Source organism: Balaenoptera physalus, assembly GCF_965194825.1.
Source record: "Balaenoptera physalus genome assembly, chromosome: 4".
NCBI lineage: Eukaryota > Metazoa > Chordata > Mammalia > Artiodactyla > Balaenopteridae > Balaenoptera > Balaenoptera physalus.
In genome coordinates, this window is record NC_138891.1 from 104,485,772 (window position 1) to 104,504,475 (window position 18,704).

Below are 18,704 nucleotides of genomic sequence, written 5' to 3' on the forward strand. Positions count from 1 at the left end.
GAGATTAGAACCTGAATGAATTACCGAAAAATAGAATATCTCAAATAAAGGCCTTTTTCCCCAAATACTTTCTATGAGAACTGGAAATATTTCTTGAATAAGGTGATTTTTGTAACAGAGATAATGCTAGCAAGAATACTTTTCATGGAGTGTGTTAATAGCTCAAATGGTAGCAGAAGGTTATGAAGAATATCTTTAGAATGCAGAGTAACAGTGAGTAGAATAAAAAACATTCTCTTCCAGACAACAAATATTATATATTATCATCTGTTGCATATGTTGTCCCCTAGAGTAATAATTTAGTCATAAAAAAATGCTTTGCTGCAGAATGTTGGCTGACTAATTTTTCTGGTTATCAGAGAAAGAGCACTAAAAAGCACTATCAAGATACCCAAGTTTTGTAATTTTATCAAGTTTTCAGAGCTGTGTAGGAATAGTCACTGTTCTAAACTTAATTCAACTAGCTGCAAGGTATACAATTTTCTTAAATTTCTCTTGCTCTTAATCTAATGAACTGTGTTCTTAAGAACAGCAACATTTTTATGCAGAACACAGTTTCTAAAAACACTTAGATTCATGAACAAAGGTAATCTGCTATAGAGTATACCTGAAAACGGGAAATGCAAACAAGGGTAAAAGCCATTAGGAGAGTTCCAATTTCTAAATCAACATGTCTAGGGATATATCTGACACACAGAGCTTCTTTCTGTGTTTCTATCACTGTGGCTTTACTTGTAGATGAAACTCAGTCTTGCATATTGAGCTCTTTCTCAGAGTGAGATATAGTTGCCATGTGACAACCTTAGTGGCTGTTAATAGAGTTATTGAGGTTGATGACTTCTGAAAAGAATGAGAATTTTTGTTTGCTTGTTTGTTTGTTTGTTTAATCAGGAATAAACTCTTATAATTAAACAAGAAGAAAGCAGCAGAAGCTGAATGTCTTTTTTAAAAACTGCTCATTCTCTTGGCTAGTGAGAGTATAACGATATGGCCTCATTTATATATTGTCACTAAAAATGAAAAGTGATAACAAACTATATGGAAAACAATTAAGCAATTCATGTACCAAAATCTTCACATATTTGTCCATATTTTGACTCACCAATTTTCTAGAAATTTATCCTGAAGAGGTAATGATAGAAAGGCATGAATTATATATCAAGATGTACATCAAAGTATTGCTAATAATAGCAAAACATTTGAATTCTACCCAGTTAATAGTACATTGGCTAAATAAATTATGTACGTGAAAAAAATGGACTACTATATGTTATTTAATAATACTATAAAAAGAATATTTCATCATCCAGAAAATTCTGTATTTTATATTTCATGTTAAAAAGGGCAGATTACAAAATGACACTGAATTTATATATAAAGAAAATACTGGATTTATTAAGTGGAAATCATTTTTTATATCAGTATACATATTATGATTTTTTTTTTCACCATATGCAGAACTGAAAATATTTTTTATATGAAAATGGATAGAAAAATATTATGGAAAGATAAAATTAAAATGTTAAAACTGGTTATTTTTGAGTAGTATCATTAGCCATGATTATCATATTTTTATTTTTAAAAATTTCTTCCATAAAAAAAATTTCTCTAAAATAATAATATGTCAAAGAAAATTGCCAAAAATCATAAGAAGAAATAATCAAATGCATTTTGAATCAAAGGAATGCAAATTAACAGATAAAATTCCTCACAATTAGTAAGTAAATATTAAAAATAACGATAATATCTAATTTTATTAGGAGTGTATTGAAATGTGCTTTTAAAGTAGGCACAGACTCTTTAACACAGAAAATCTACTTTTAGGAATATATTAGAGGGAAATCATCAGATTCAAATAATTATGAATGCAGATGTATCATTTACACATTTGTAAACTATCTTGAAAAAATAGATATAATAATAATTTGCCCACTAATTAGGATTTGGTTTAAAAAATGATACAACTAGAAAATAGAATATATTAAACAGCTAAAAGTAAAAACAAATATTATTTATTGACAGTGAAATATATTCAAGAGGTATATTGCCAAGAAGAGAAATAAAGTATACAATTTGCATTAAGAATAATCTAATTTTAATTATTTATTCATGCATATGTCTGTATATAGAGGTATGCAGAAAAAATTTGGAAGAACTGACTCACAAAGTTACAAATGTTCTGTGGGTGGCATAATTACAGATGACTTTCCTCCTTTTTATTGCTTTGTTTTAAAATTTTTATAATGTAAATATGTGTTACTCATGTAAGCATTAATTTTAAAATGGTTTAAGATTATACCTAGTTGGATGGGGGTACTAAGAATTTATCCAATCTTTTCTTAACAGTGGTTCAATCATGACAAAAACATAGGTCAATAAGACTTTAGACATGTTAGAACCTTGCTGCCTTTTTTGGGAGAATCATTGAACCAACGTATGGAATTTCAGAATTAATATCATTACTCACCTTATGGACAGTGACCATCTATTTTCCCAGAATAAGTAACAATATTTTACTTTTAAAGGATAAGTTTCATATGGGGGAAGATATAATTGACAATGCATTTTGGGATGTGATTTCTATTTATTTGTCAGTCAACATAACACAAGTTGCTAAACAAAGATAAAAGAAAAAAAATGAGTTACTCACTCTTGTTGTGTAAGCAGCTTCTGGGTCATCTTCTAGAACACGTGAAAGTCCAAAATCAGAAACCTTACACACCAAATTACTGTTGATCAAGATGTTCCGAGCAGCAAGGTCTCGGTGAACGTAGCCCATGTCTGAGAGATACTTCATGCCAGATGCTATCCCTCGAAGCATCCCTACCAGCTGGATAACCGTAAACTGGGCATCGTGTTTCTGAGAAGTATTTCAAATGTACAATTAAGGTGTGTTTCTATTTCCTAAGATATATCTTGATTAAAATTTCACATACTGAATTGTAGAGTATATACATTCTAGTTTTAAGTACACCAGCCAGGACTAAATAGATGCAAGAGTAAAACAAAATAGTATAGTAGCTACATTACTTTGTAGCAAGAAGTAGCTTAATATTCTTTAACTTCAGGTTCAAAACTAGCACTTTGCTGGTCTTTTGATGAGACGAACTCCTTCTCAGAAACTTTAAGGTCACGAACAAAAAAATAAAATGGATCCTGTGGCTATTTTAGGTTTGTATTTATTGGTTTGATTGAATGTTTATTCTTTCTTCTTGTTTTCCTATATTTTATTAATTCCTTCAAATATGGTAGATTTTACATCTTTAATTATCATAATAGATAATTAGTTCAAAATTAGTCAAAAATATTTACTGAATATTTGTTTTTCTACCCAACCCTGAGTTATAGGTCATAAAACTGAAAACAATAGGAGATAAATTCAAATAGTCCTGGATTTAGAAAAGTTTCTAATCTACTCAGATTAAAATAGAACTATACAGTTTATATGATAGATAGATAGATGATAGATGCATGCATACATACATAGATATATAAAAAATAAAATCTAATGCCTAGCAATATCTAAACAAACAATAATTTCAGAGGAAAATTTATTATAATTTTAAAAGAATATTTATTATAATATTTTGAATTACCTGACTTGCAAAATGTTTATTTTTGAAATATGTTTGTGAACATAATTGTTACTGAAACCTTTATTCAGCTCATGAATATTAAAATAAATAATATAATTTCTTATTCATAGAAAAATTAGTATTTTCCTCCATGATTATGAATTATACTATATATCTTATCTATCTATCTATCTATCTATCTATCTATCTATCTATCTATCTATCATCTATCCCTGTCTATATAATGCTGAAAGCACCTTGAGGATAGGGTCTGTGTTTGTTTTTTTATCCCTTGTTTGTAGTGACTGGTGATTGACAGTGTCTTTTTTTTTTTTTTTTTGACAGTGTCTTGTACTCTGTAAATCTACTGAACTTCTTTGAATGTAACATTTGTTGATATTAGTAAAACATAAATTTTCTAAATGTAAACAACTGAAATCTATATGTAAATATATGTTATATATGTATATATGTATGTATATATTATGATATATAAATAATGATATCTCTGGATTGAGAATACTTAGGCATTATAGCACATGCTTAGTTTGTGAGTGGACAGTACTATGTGAGAGATAGAAGGTCTTCTACCTTACAGTAGATGGAGGTTGCTTTAAATAAAGAAATGAATATTTCTGTCTCATATCAATGTTATTTATGTCTTACTTTAGAATCTTTAACTTTTTGTTTTAACCAATGTGAATCTTGTCTGAATAAAAAGGCTGAAGAAAATTGCACAAATTTGTTTTAAAAATATAAATGATTGACATTTGGATGTTACAAGATAAAAATGTAATTTTACAGTCTTCCTTTTGCTATTTAGTCCCCAAAAATTCAGTTTTCTTAAAACTTTGATTATCTAATTGCTTAGCATAATATTAGAGGTTATCTCTATCATTTTCAGCAATTTATTCTACATTTATATATGTGTGCAGATAAATAAAGATAAGGTGGAGATATGTGAATGTGTATAAAATCTTCTACTTACACGTAAGAAACTGTCCAAGGAACCATTCTCCATGTATTCTGTGACAATCATAACTGGTTTACCTAGGTATAGGTAAATAATAAATGTATAATCATCAGTAGAGTTCAACAAATATCATGCAATGAACATATATAATACATTTTGATACACCTAATGCATTAAAAAATATGAATTTTTCTCTGTCCTCCAAATTTTGCCAAATTACAATTAAATAGAAAACTAGCTTTCAATAGAAAATAAAACTAAAAAAAAAAAAAAATCGAGAAAGATTGGTTTTCAGAAAAGGGCCTATGACCTATATGATATCTAAACTGGCGTTTTGGTATGGTTTTCCTTAAACACAAAATATGCCCTTTTCTTCACTCTAATTGCATTTTAGCTGAACTACAAAATCAAATATTTCTGTCTTCAAGCCCAAGATAGAGTCAGGAATTCCACAATCATTTACACTCTCTACAGATATATGCAGAGCTATATGCTAGGTGTTTTCTCTTGTGCTGGTTAGTCAGAAGCAAGTAAATCAAAGTCCCTACCTTCATGGATCCTATATGTGAATTGGACAGAACAAGACTAATAATTATAATCTGTATTCAATTAGCACATTAAAAATTATAAAATCCATGCTATGCTTAAAAGAAAAATAAAAATAAAATTGCTCTTGGTAGTAACTTGTAATAACCATTTTGGAAATATGGGCCTTAAACATCATTAACCATTTTAACAAGCATTTAAATGTATTAGTACAGTACTTAGTGTGTGCAAGGTGCTGGTTTAATTATTTTACATATACTAACATTAATTATCATCATTTCCACTTTTTACATGAAAAAAACTGAAATATATAGAGGGTAATTAACATCACACAGCTAATAAGTATAAAGCCAGAAGTTGCAACCTGAATATATTATGCTGTTACTTTTGGAAATGTACCCTGAGGGAAACATTTAAAATAGGAAAAAACATTACACACAAAGACACAAAGGTGCTAAGTATACTGATACATAGATCTAAAAATAGAATAAATCTTCAACTATAGGTAATAACTGAGGCAATTGTTGGGTGTCAATTCTATGCATCATTCCAAATTGAAAGAATTACTCTGAAGACTATAGCACTTTCAGAAATTATTACAGTAAAATGTAACTCCAATTTCAAAGCCTACACATATTACCACAGCATAATTCACTTCCCTTATTGTTGCTATGATATTGTTTTAACTATAAATCTATCGTTTTACAAAAAGAAAAAAAAACCTCCCTTCTCTTCCAAGTCTAGAAGACCTGCATTAAGTCTTGACTAAGCATGAAAAACCTTGAGCACATAATAGATTTTAAACAAACATCCATGTACACCTCACTGTAGAGCAAGCATGATTTTTTTCATGTGTTCCTTCTACATCATGGTTTGTGTTCCATTCTGATGCCAGAAAATAGCTTTCTTTCCTTGTTTTTCCTTTCATCGGTGAAAACTCTTAATTCATACTGGTTGTGAATTATGGCTTAGTACCGTGAAGATTATATTGATGCTTACTACGTTTAGTATGTGAATATATACTAAGCTGTATGTCTTATTTATTTAGGGGTGAGGAAATTATTTAAATTCTGTAAAATTTCTTAGATTTTCATATATGTAAAAATAAATTGACACAGCAATTTATTGTCAACTGAGACACTGATTTAGTTATATATTTTGGGTAATATATCAAACATTATACATGCCTTGGTGTAACACTGGTGTAAGGCTTTTTAAACTTAATGTTAAAAATTTTTCCACACGTTCAAAAAATAATCTGATAATGTCTGAAAAGTCATTTTAGTCAAAACCTTGAGCCTCCAGACTTGCTTTTTCAAAATTTTAATTAAGCTTTGATTTAACAATATTCAGGAAAAAAGAGAAAATTCAACATTTCCTTGGAAACTTCTATTTCTCCTGAACTGGTAAATAAATACCTAAGAACTGACCCCAGAGAACTAATCTGAAATGAAATGAATGAATAATCAAATGAATGAAATCCTGCACATGCATGTTTTCCATACATCACTATAAGTGTCTATGTTTCTTCCTTAATATAATTCTTGGAAGAATAACATGCTCGCAAAACCCAACGCAGCCCTTGAATGTAGTTACAGATATATTGTTTCCCACAGTCAACTCTCAATTACAGTGGCCAGTTACCTTGTTTGTATACTACCCAGACCTTTGCTTATCACTCTTTTCCTTCTGGCTCTCAGCCTTATGACCGTTTCATTTCTTGTTAGCATGTCTGGTAAAATGTTTGGCAAGGGAAATAAAAGTAGCTGAAAAATCAAACCAGTCAATTAAGCCAAAGCCCCATGACCATTCAGAAATCAGACCAGGCTGCATTTAGCTCTATAATTTAGGTATTTGTAAACCCATCAGTTAAGATGGGCAAGTCTGAAAATGTGCTTTGCATTAAGTTCAAAGATTCAGCAAACCCAAATGTACAGACAAAAAGTAAACAGAATCAAATATTCTACCTTGGAAAGCAGGATCTTCACTTACTTTTCCTTGTGATTTTGATTATGATAAACAGAGTTAAAGGAATAGTGCAATAGTGGTGAGAACTAGTTCTAATATGTATTAAATGTAGTTGGAAATTATTTATAAAATACCAGCTCATCTGAACATGATGCAATGCATTTCTATCAAAGTTTGCACATTTTTTCATGTGTATTTTGATTTAGAAATGACATTATCAGCTTCTTCAAGAACCTATATCATTCACTGCCCTCAGAGATCCTTAAATACATCTGAGTATATATATTAAAATCAATGAAATTATTGTTGTTTGGCTGAAATGAAACTCCACCAAAAATCAGCATAACAAAATGTGCAGTGGAATTTTGCTTTTGTTCTTAAATTGATTTATGAGTATAGATAAAATCATGATCTTTCATAATTAAAGGGTTAAAGGAAGCACATCAGTCTCTTACAATCAGTTCATTTCCCCAATGGCTCAGAGATATTTACTAATCATTTTGTTTGCTGACAGAACAAATGTGATTCAAAATGTCTAAGAATTCCAAGTTCAGCACTATCTATTTCACCGCCTTCTTAATCACATATTCTATTAAAAAAAACCAGCAGGATAATGTGATAAATATATAGCTATATATAGAAATTTTTATTGCAATTATCAAATAAATGTTGGTCTTAGATTAAAATAGTTTCATTCAAACATAAAATATATGTATCAATGATTTAAATGTTATAAACTATTGAAATGTAATTCATTTCCAAAAGAAATGCTATTAATTCCTACTAACAGTAATTGTGTCTTACATAGTCTGTCTGTTTTTAAGACTTACACACACTCCAACATGAGTGGGATTTATAAAATCAAAATCTTTGACCTTAGCAGCCAGTACTCATTACTAGTATCATGTAATCAAATCAGGGTGGAAGCAAAAAAGTATAAACAGGAGAAGGAAAATTGAAATTGAAGAAAATAGACAAAATATGCCTCACTATTCTCAGGAAAGAAGATTTGAATCACTATTGATTAGAAACTAGAAAATGTTTTGGTTATAGATTTCCATGTAGTATAACTAACTGACTGATAGAAATATTGTAATGAACTGAATTAGAGTATTTTTCTGCAGGTTTCCCATTAAAACATATAAACATACAGGACAATCTTTTCCAAATTCCATTTTAATCAGGATGTAATTCATGTTAAGAATGATCCCTATTACATCCACTGGTCTATGAGTTAACCAGGGCAGGGACCAACTCTAGTTTGTCTGTAGTTCTAAATCCAGCTCCTAACAGAGTGACAGTTAGAATAGGTCATATCATGTCTATTATTTCAGGCTAGCTAAGGATAGTCTCTCTCTTCAAAATCAGGCTAAGAAGTACTTTCTCCAACTCTTCCTTAACCAGCCATACTCTATTAATCTTAACACATCGAATACTTTACATTAAGCTGACTTTAAAATTTTAAAATGTATTTATGCTTAATTTGAAATGAAATTAATACTTTTAAGGAAAGGACAGGAACAATATTTCTACTCTCCCTTGTATTGTCTATTAAAAAATATGACATGGACTTGAGACAAGTGCTGAAGAAAAGCTTTAGAGAGAGGCAAACAAGAAATAGAAATAATTTGGCATTGTCACTGAAGAATGACAACTTATTCCAGTAATATTTCCTTATCATATGTGCTGACAATGCAAACAAATGATTAAGCTTTTGGTGTGCAGTGGACACTCACACCAATACAGAAGTGTTTTCACTGTTAGAAATCCTCTTAATGGTCTGCCCATGTCTTTCCTCAATAGTACAAGGTTACAGTTAAGTTGCATTATTATTATTTTTTAATTTGTAGAAAATAATCCATCCCTAAATAACAACAAAAAGCACATCAGTCTCATCCTATATAATTCCTTCTATTACACTAGGTGAAAAGTGACCAATGGAAAGTCTTCTTGGATGGAGTCTGAACATCTTTTGACTAATGGTGTGATGGCAGAAATATCAAACATTTGCTAAAAACAAGTTCCATCTTTTTGAACTTCAACTAAAATTGATAACACATGTTAGTACCAAGTTCTGAGCAGGACTGTGCCCCCAGCTTTCTGCTACTTTGAAGATCAGAGACTCTCTCACCTTCTCTTGTTTAAGATCATCAAGCTCAAAACCACACTATTAAAATTGTTTATGGCTTAATTCAAATAAATGAAAATATAATTATTGAATAAAGGGCTTTCTCTAACTTGAAAATGATACATTATAATAGACTTAGTGTTTCAAAGCACATAATTAATAGCAATATTAAAAAATTATCTTTGAGCCAAAAAGGAATTGTTTTCAAGAATTTTCTTCTGCACTCCCAAATTAACTGGTAAAATTTAGATTGCATACTTCTGTTCCACCTAAGAACATATTCTTATGGAATCTTATTTGATCTTACAAGGACCTGGAAGTAGTAAAGTAGAACTGCTAATTCCATGTTACAAGTGAAGAGAGTCAGTCTCTGGGAGTGGTTTGATTTGTCAGATGTCTCACAAACCAGTAGAGTTGAATCAGAATTTGAACTCTGACCCTCTGATTCTTAATTCAGATACGAATATGCTTTCTTTTCTTCTTTAAATACAATTTGTTCATTAAATTATAAGCTCTGTATCTCTAGGTGTGCGTGTGTGTTTCTGAACTTTGCAGGTAGATTGTTTTAGCAGTCATATACTCTCAGGAAACAAAGAAAATGATAAGAGTGGATTAAATAATTTATTTGGTGACAAAATTGCCTTGTTTATATATTAAATACAACTTATTAACTTTATTCTAAGGCATTTCTATTTCCTCTCACTTGTAACAGGGTGTCAGACTTAGAGCTTTTAAATATGCCACTAAAAGAGTTCAAAATCTAATTCTAGGTCTGCTACTCTATTATGCTTGCACTATATGAGATGACTCGGATTTATATAGTCAGATTTGGCAGTCTCTTGCATGCTTATTTGACCAAGGAGATATATGAAATTTAGAACTTTCACTCTAAGAATAAGGCAGCTGTAATTCATATTAGAATGTTACAGACTCCTACTTGAATAAGACATTTAATGTATAATACCTGTGATTTTTAAAGGTCCTTTTTTTTCTTAATGCATTTTTTCCTGCATTTTGGTCTCAGGGGTTGTTTTATGGATTTCTTTGCCAGGTGACCATAATTCATATTTGATTATTCCATTTATATCTAAAGAAGATCTTCTTTATATATATATATCTTTATTATATATATCTTTATATCTAAAGAAGATCTTCCACAATAATTATGGTTTAATTTTGCTTATCATTCAGTAAATGAACTTATAGGAAACAGCTAGCAAAAGCAAACAGTATAATAATAACTCATAACACTGGGAACAAAAAAAATTGAGAATTTTGAAAATTGAGAGTTAAAAGAAGAATGGATACATAAGTACAAGTGAGTTTCCTCTCCCAATGGGCTCAAGATTTGAAGGACAACCACTTGGTGAGAAAGATATGGAGGAAAATAAAAGGTTAAATGACTATTAAAAACCCAGTGAGACATGATTCTATAGTTCTAAGGATATTAAGTAGGATACTCTATAGATATGGTCTTGCCCTGAAGGAACAAATATTTCATACTTTTTCCCAATCCTTAGTATTTTTATTATTAAAATTTTTATTATTAAATATTAATAGTATTTTTATTAATCATTTTTTAAAATTAAAAAGACATTTTTCATCAGAAATTATTTTAGTGTTACAACTAATGTAGCCTCATTTTTAGGAGTACAGAGGGAAAAATATGCTTCTAACAAGACTTAATATGAGCTTATAGTTTATGGTTAAGTTCTCCTACATTGCTAAATTCTTAACCACACTTATTATACTAAAAAGCTCTAAAGGAAGTCAAAGTATATTTCAATTATACCGTGCTATTGTGAGTAAGGAATTGCCTTTTTACTCATACAAAAATGATAATAGGTATTAGTGCCATTTGGAAAGTGCGCCACGTAATGTTAAAGAAAAATATCATTGTGAAAAATATAATGTGCAATGTCTGTTGGTAACCACAGAATATGTAAATATGGTGCCAATGAATTATCCCCTAAAGGATGCCAAATTCCCTGCCATATGCTGTCTTTCACTCTAAGAAGTCTGCTACTGCCAATTTAGCTTATTCTTCATCTTGTGCCCCAAAATCTTGAGAAAAACAACATCTCAGAGCATTCTCAAGAGGTTTTCATTGGAACTGGAGCCAAAAATCACATATCTGTCTCATGGGATCCCTTTTGAGCCTGGATGGAGAAATCATCATGGAAATAAGTTCAGATCTCTGTCGCAGGCTGTAAGCCAGAGCTTCCCCAGAGTAGTCAAGAATCCATCTGGGACTCTAGATGAGAATTATTTGAAATCCACAGAGAATGGAGAAAAGGGTTTGGGTCTAATATGATTCCAATCTTTACAGCTCATAAGCACTCCCAAAACTCTCATAATTTCCCTAAAGCCAGGGGAGGAAATATTTGGAAGCTTAAATGAAACTAGTGAACAATAAAAGAAAAGGCAGCTAGCCGGGAGTTCCCAGCAATTTCTGTCAAAATTGAGTCATTGTTTTTTCCTTGCTACTCTACATAACAGAAAGTTCTACACAATTCACTTAACTGTAGTTTAATCAGCATGTATTACTATAGTCCAATATTTAGCTCCTAAATTTTTAAAGCTTTTTAAGGTCTAGAATAGCACTGTCAAAATAATACTAGTTAAATGTCTTTGGTCTCTTGTCAAAGAAATACATGTTAATCCTTAAACACTGAGGTTTTGTTTTTGTTTTTTGATTTTTTTTTTTTTTTGTTTTATTTTGCTTTGTTTTTGATTAGGACTAACAGGTACTCATGAAAAAAAGACCAAAATTCTTAAATTATTGACTTTGGGTTTAAACAACCTCTGCTCAACACACACAAAATCAGTCTTATGACTTCACTTACTTTTAGTAACAACTCCCTCCAGTCGAATGATATTGGGATGGTCAAACTGTCCCATAATGCTTGCTTCTCCTAAGAAGTCTCTCCTCTGCTTTTCTGTGTAGCCCACTTTCAGGGTCTTGATGGCCACTGAAATCTCTTTTTTTGAAGGAAGTTTTAAGCGACCACTGCACACCTCTCCAAATTCACCTGTTAGAATGCAGAAGAACAAAACAAGAAAAGGTAAGAAATTATATTATAAAAAATCATCAGTAGGGAGCAACTGTTTTCTCTTAATAATTCCAATTCAATAATTGACCTGCAAGATGTACACTTGTAGGCCTCCAGATTATTTTGGAAGATGGTAATAAGAAACCCCAGGACATCCACACCCTGGTGGAAAATGGACCTTGTGATAAGCCTCATGTATTTTGAAGTACTACACTATGAATAATGACATATGAAAGAATAAGAGGGAAGTCAAAAGTTATATCTATTAGATTTTTTCATTCCTTGTTCTCATGGCTGCCATTTCCTCAGGATAATCAACCAGCACCAGCACCAATATAATGGGTTAAACACTGGATTAAATTTCAGATGTTTATCAGTATTCTGTTTTTACGAGGGCCAATTTAGCTATAAATTCCAGCTCTCTGAAAATGGGAATAAAAGAATAAGCTATCAAGTCATTTTATGGAGTAGGGTATGTTGTATTATTCACATACTAGTTGTAAAGTTCTCTGGGGCTCTGGAAAGAGAAAAATAATCTAACAGTATTGAATCATATCTAAAGAATTACTGTAGAAATATTTTCTTAGATCCAATGTCTTCAATAAAAAGTTGTCTTAAATGCACAATCAGAATTTGTTGAATATGGAGTGCTGCTGACTTTTACGTAGTCTAATTTAATTGATATAAAATTGCCTAGAACTAGTTTGGTCACTATCTTCACATACATTGTTATTGAGAAGATTCACCCATAACGCTTTCATTTGATTTTGAGCTCCTTGAGAGCAGAGACCCTTAACATTCATTTCTCTGTCTTCACTGCTGCCACAGTGATTGCCATAAAGTAGTGCCACGTACTGATTGTTCCTCATTCAAGGAAGAAATCCTAATATTGTGCGGATTATTAGATGGATTTTGTACAACATTTAAAAAAATAGTTTTTAACAGCAAATGAAAGGTTTTTCTGAAAAGAAAAATTACATCATCAATTTTTAGGCTCTCTGTGGAATGGAAAAACATTTTTGGTCCAACCTTTTCACTGAGTTTTTGTACAGGGCCCATGTCCCATGGGTCAGCCAGAAAGAAGGTGTCAAGTAGTGAGATACTTCTCTATTTTTCATCCAAGTAAGTCCTTCAACCCACAAAAGCAGCAGGTTGTCCTAATGATTTATCAACTGCATCCCTACAAATGACTTGCTTCTCTCTAGGAAGTTCTAAACTCCCTTAGACTTGACCCTCCCTTGCTCAGGAATCCAGTCTTGCCACTGTTATCAAAACAATGATTTGTACTGTAACTTGTCAAAGTCACTTAATGTCCAAAAGCAGGTATTCATACATTTATTTAATAAATATTCATCAGTTGGCAACAGTATTACAGATACTATGAAAAACACGGAGGTATAATGGTAATAAAGGCAGATCTAATTTCTTCCCCTCAAGGAAGTAGAGGTGATAGTAATATCTGCAGCTAGAGTGTTTTTTAGGATTATGGGGAGAATTAGGGGCAGAACTTGAGAACATTCAATGATCTTTTTTAAATCAAAGGAAGAATATGCCATTATAGATGTGTGAGCATTAGGAGAAGTTATGATGCAAAGTAAATCATTGCTAAAATTTGTAAACAAGATTAAGAGTTTCTTTCTTTATGCAGGGCTATCAGAACATTGCCCAAAACCCCAGTTCACTTTGTGTAAACATTAAGTTTGGGCAAACCATAAGGAGGCATCCATCATGAATTTTCATATTCTAAAAAAAAGTTCTGCCATTATCATGGATCAATAGGGTGTAATGGATTGTGTTTTAAATTTGGAAGTCATGACCATTTATTCTAAGTGACAAGTCACTTGTTAGTTTACAGGACAGACAGTACAGAACTGTGAGATAGAGCATGGATTCTGAAGCCGGATTCTCTAGGGTCTAATTCAGCCTCTGTCACTTATTATCTGTGTGATTTTGAGTGACTGTCTTAACCTCTCTGTGCCTTTGTCTCCTTATCTATAACATAGGGACACCAATTTTGTCTACTTCATAAAATTTTTGTGCAGTTAAAGGAATTAATGTACATAGAATGCACTTAGAAGAGAGCCAGACACATAGTAAGTGCCATCTAAGTGTTAGTCATTCTTTCTTCTCTGAGTTCAAAGCTACTTTAAGAAGGATAAATATCTATCTACTTCTTAAGAGTTAGATCAAGGTGAAGAGTAAATACTAAAGTTCTTTTTAAAATGTCAAATTCTGTGTTAATGTAAAAAGAGATGGTTGTGATGATGACGGTGATAACAAGCTTAATGTCATATTGGACAAGTATTTGTAAAGGAAAGAATGTTGTGAAAGTACCTCACTAGGGAGATCAAGGGGAAGAGTTTGAATTTCAAGTGGCCCAATTAGTGTTTCTTCCTTTGTTCTCAGTGGGAGAGCTGGACATATGGACATGTTATCTACCTTCAAAATCCAGAAAATGGTGCTTCAGTAATGCTAGTATTTTTAAAAAAATCATAAAGTTTAGAAATGTGATTATTTTATCTGATAAATACTAGAAATTGTCACAAATACATTATACTAGACATAGAAATGTTACATATTAATTCAATTCTCTTTATAATAACTGTTCTTAAAAGAACAGTGTTGGAAAAATTAACAAAGACTGGACAAACGCAATGCCTGATTTTTCCATCTAGCCAATTTTACATGGTTCAATTAACTTTGCACCTGTAAGAAACAAAATTTAGATCCTGTCATTTCTAAATAAAAGCACAGCTACAAGAAGTTCATTTGAGAAGATACTACTTGATTTTTTAAATAATTAAGTGCATCAGCGTTTATTTGCCCTCTGAAATAAAATATGCTTTATGAGAATGGGTACACTGTATTCTGATTTAAGGTACATAATGCACAATTGCTCAAAATAAAATTTCTTATGCTAATTTCATTTAAAACAGGAAATAATGCACTTGTGTTTAAGTGGAATGACCCTCTGCACTAGTCAAAGCCCATTCTCCTTCCACTGTTTTAATAAGAGAAGGATAATAAAAAGACACACTGAACAATGCTGTTGTGTCAGCTAAGCACTATACATGAATTATCTCGATTAATCTTCAAAAAAATCTTAGAAGGCACTATTGTGATCACTAGTGACTAGCATAAACTTTGAAGTTGAAAAGTACAAGCTTCAGATTTTGGCTTCCTAATTAATATCTATGTGACCATGGGCCATTCAAATTTTACAGCTTTTGTTTCCTCATCTGGTGAAATGGAGATAATAATACCTATTTAAAAGTCTAATAAAATTAAAATCATGTGACTGTCTAGCACAGAATAGGAATTAAATATTTTCTACCTTCAGGAAACCTTGAAATAATGGTTGGATTGAGGAATAAAATTAGGAATTTTGGTCATTATGAATTCCTCACTAACAAAATTATGCTACTGTGAGAAAGTTAATTCATGCCTCAATTTTAATTTTGTAATTTGCAATATGGGTATAATTCTTCTGGTTATTCCATGTATAAATGAGAGTTTCTGTTATACCTATTTCTTTGTATAAAATTTTTGACAGAAAACTAAAGAGTTAGTCCACATATAGTCTTCCTGTATATTTAATTGACTGTGAAAGTTCTGTCATTGAATAAAAGATTCAGCCTTTTAACAATAGAAGATAGGTGCTAATCAATTTAGCATGATTACTAATTTTTTGTGGACATTATTTTTTTTAATTTTAAAAGGTATAGGAAGTGGGTAAGAGTATAAAAGAAGGCTGGTCATGAGTGGATTGTGATTGAAGTTGCTATAGAAATGGTTACATGCAGGTTCATTATACTATTTTACAATTTCATCTATTTTTGTAGACATTGAAAATTTTACAAAACAAAATGTTAAAAAATGATAGCCTTCAAAATCTTGATTTCATATTCTATCTTGGTAATGACAAATCATTTAAAGGCTAATCAAGACAGACTAGAATTGGGAGTGTATTTTATAAAGAAATCTTCCAGGTGAAGCATAACCAACCTTGAAGATATATATATTTGCAAACAAAATAGGCACAGTTTTATAGCCCTTAAGGTGGCAAATGAGACTATTGGCTGCAAAACTCTGAAAATGGGCGTTATGTCTAATTTTTTACAAATATGTTTGAAGAAAGAAAGGAAAAAGAGGAGCTGTTTTAATCTTTAATGAGCGTCAAGGATTATTAAGTGATTCAGTAGAAATAACCTTTCCCTTTATCTCATTGATCAGATACCATTTTTAATGAATATGCTTTGTCTCACACTACTATGTTCTAGATACCTGGCTTTGTCAATAACATCTGTATATATAAGCTTTTATTAATGCAGAAGGCCCCAAATTTCAAGGTCACAATATGTCTGACCTTCTGGACATTGGCTGACCTTCTCTCATCACATTCTCCAGTTGAGTGTGCAAAGTCTTTTGCTGTATATGCTACTGCAACTTCCATGCTGGAGAACAGTGCACTCTTGTGGGGCAGCATTAAAACCAGCATGGCAAAACCCCTCTGCACCATGGAGCAGTTGACAAAGCAGAACTATACAAATGAAAGAGTAATCAATATATATCTGGATTAATTTAGGCTGAATTAACATAGATGTACAGTGAATGTGTATATTCTTAAGTCTTAGATTGTGAAAAAGGAAGTACTTATTCTAGTTTCCTTTTATGAATTGCTAGTTTCATATTTTCATATTACCTGCACATGCGAATTTTAGGAGAACATAACATTAAGAAAATTAGAAGAGAAGATTTACGAAACTATCATTTTATTTAGATAATATATGAATTACTCAGATTATCCTGCTTGAATAGTAAATACTACTTGAGTTATAAATAATTCTTTAGTGCATAGAAAAAGAAACAGAAAATTATATGCACATTGTGTAAAAAAGCATCAGTCATATATAGAGTACTTGTAGAGAATGTGATCTGATACGGTATGCATAATTCAAAAAGTTCATTTTTCAGTCTTTCACTCTATTTCCCACATAGACATAACTAGTTTGTGTTTGTTTTTAGAGCAATATTGAAGAATGAGATGACTGTGTACAATTATTGTACAATATTGTTTATTTTTACTTTTGAGTAGTAGTTTTATTCAGATGCACACTGCATATTCTGTGAATGCCATATGTTTATGTGTAATTGTATAAAATACTGTTATTTTATAAATATCTATAATTTTTTGGAAATACTCAACTGCTATTAATAATATCTATAATTATTTTGGAAATATGCAACTGCGACACTTATTAACACTCCTAGGTGTATGTTAATGAATTTGTGATTGAGCAAATTAATAATTAGAACAAAAGTATGTCTATATGAAAACAAGCTTTAACACAAATACTTTAAAACTATATACCATTACAAGCAAGTATTAAAATGGAGCACTTCACATTATTTAAACTATCCTTTCAATATAGTTGTGATGGAATTTGTATAAAATATGTCATTTTTTATTTTATTTTGCTTTGCTTTTGTTTTTTAATTCCAAAGAAGATTCTAGAATTACTTTTTTTCTACAAATCAAAATTTTCACTTAGTGGGCTCATTTAACGTAAGACACACTTTTATCCTGTTATCCCCATTTAGCCAGACAGACTCTGTGACACATGATCAGCGTAGCCATGGAGAGACTGAGCTGCTGTGGCTGCCTCCTCTGAAATTCAATGAATAGAAAGCTGGCTGTGGCCTCTGAGTCTGTAGGTCTGGCACCTTTGAAATCATTACATTCCATTAAATACTCCTTCATTTATTTACTGCCTGCCTTTCATCATGAAATCAGAAAATGTCCCGTTTCATAGCAATATACTTTGGCCTGAGAACCTGAGCAGTCAATTTCAGGCAGCATTCTTATGCATAGCTGTAGATTTGTAATTAACATACTAGGTTGACAGTGGGATTACTGCAGTGGTTACCTGCTCCAACAACTTTGTCAATGGATATGTTGGTGGCATCCAATTCCTTAGCAAACTCATGAACTGCTTGGGTAGGGTCTTCGTAAGTGTGCGGGTCAACGTAAGTCCTGAGACCTGGAAGTTTTACTGTTTAAGGAAAGGAAGAAAGGCATTTAGGAAGAAAGGCATTTATAAAACCTTCAGTGTGAGAATTTATGATAACATTATTGGTTTAAAAAAAATCCCCATGACATTAAACCATAATGAAACAGAAAGAGGTACCACAAGGAACTTTCTCTGTAAAAACACTAGAAGGAAAATGGACATTCAAGGAGGGGGTTCTTGAGGAGAGAAAAATGGTTCAGAATTGAGTAGGCCTAGTAATTACTACCACTAGCAGCAGTGAGTGAATGCCATCACACTATCACACATTTGTGACTCCGTAAACAGTGCAGTAACCAAATATCTATTACAGTGCCACATGTGACAATAAAGGAAAGCTTGTGACATACTTTTATAAGGCAGAATAGCTGATGTAATTAGATGATATAAAAC

The 18,704-nt window shown here is 31.4% G+C and overlaps 1 protein-coding gene across 3 annotated transcripts in view; it reads right to left on the reverse strand.

Annotated features, from left to right (window-relative positions):
- The window catches only part of EPHA3 (EPH receptor A3), a 377,074-nt gene that overhangs the window by 41,515 nt on the left and 316,855 nt on the right, over positions 1-18,704 (reverse strand). For all 3 annotated transcript variants that reach the window (XM_082460350.1, XM_082460349.1, XM_082460348.1), the window contains 4 exons: positions 18,171-18,296; positions 12,037-12,222; positions 4,564-4,625; positions 2,651-2,860 (listed from right to left, as the gene is read on the reverse strand). In XM_082460350.1, the coding sequence (XP_082316476.1) occupies positions 2,651-2,860; positions 4,564-4,625; positions 12,037-12,222; positions 18,171-18,296 (584 nt within the window). The remainder of the gene's footprint in view (positions 1-2,650; positions 2,861-4,563; positions 4,626-12,036; positions 12,223-18,170; positions 18,297-18,704) is intronic.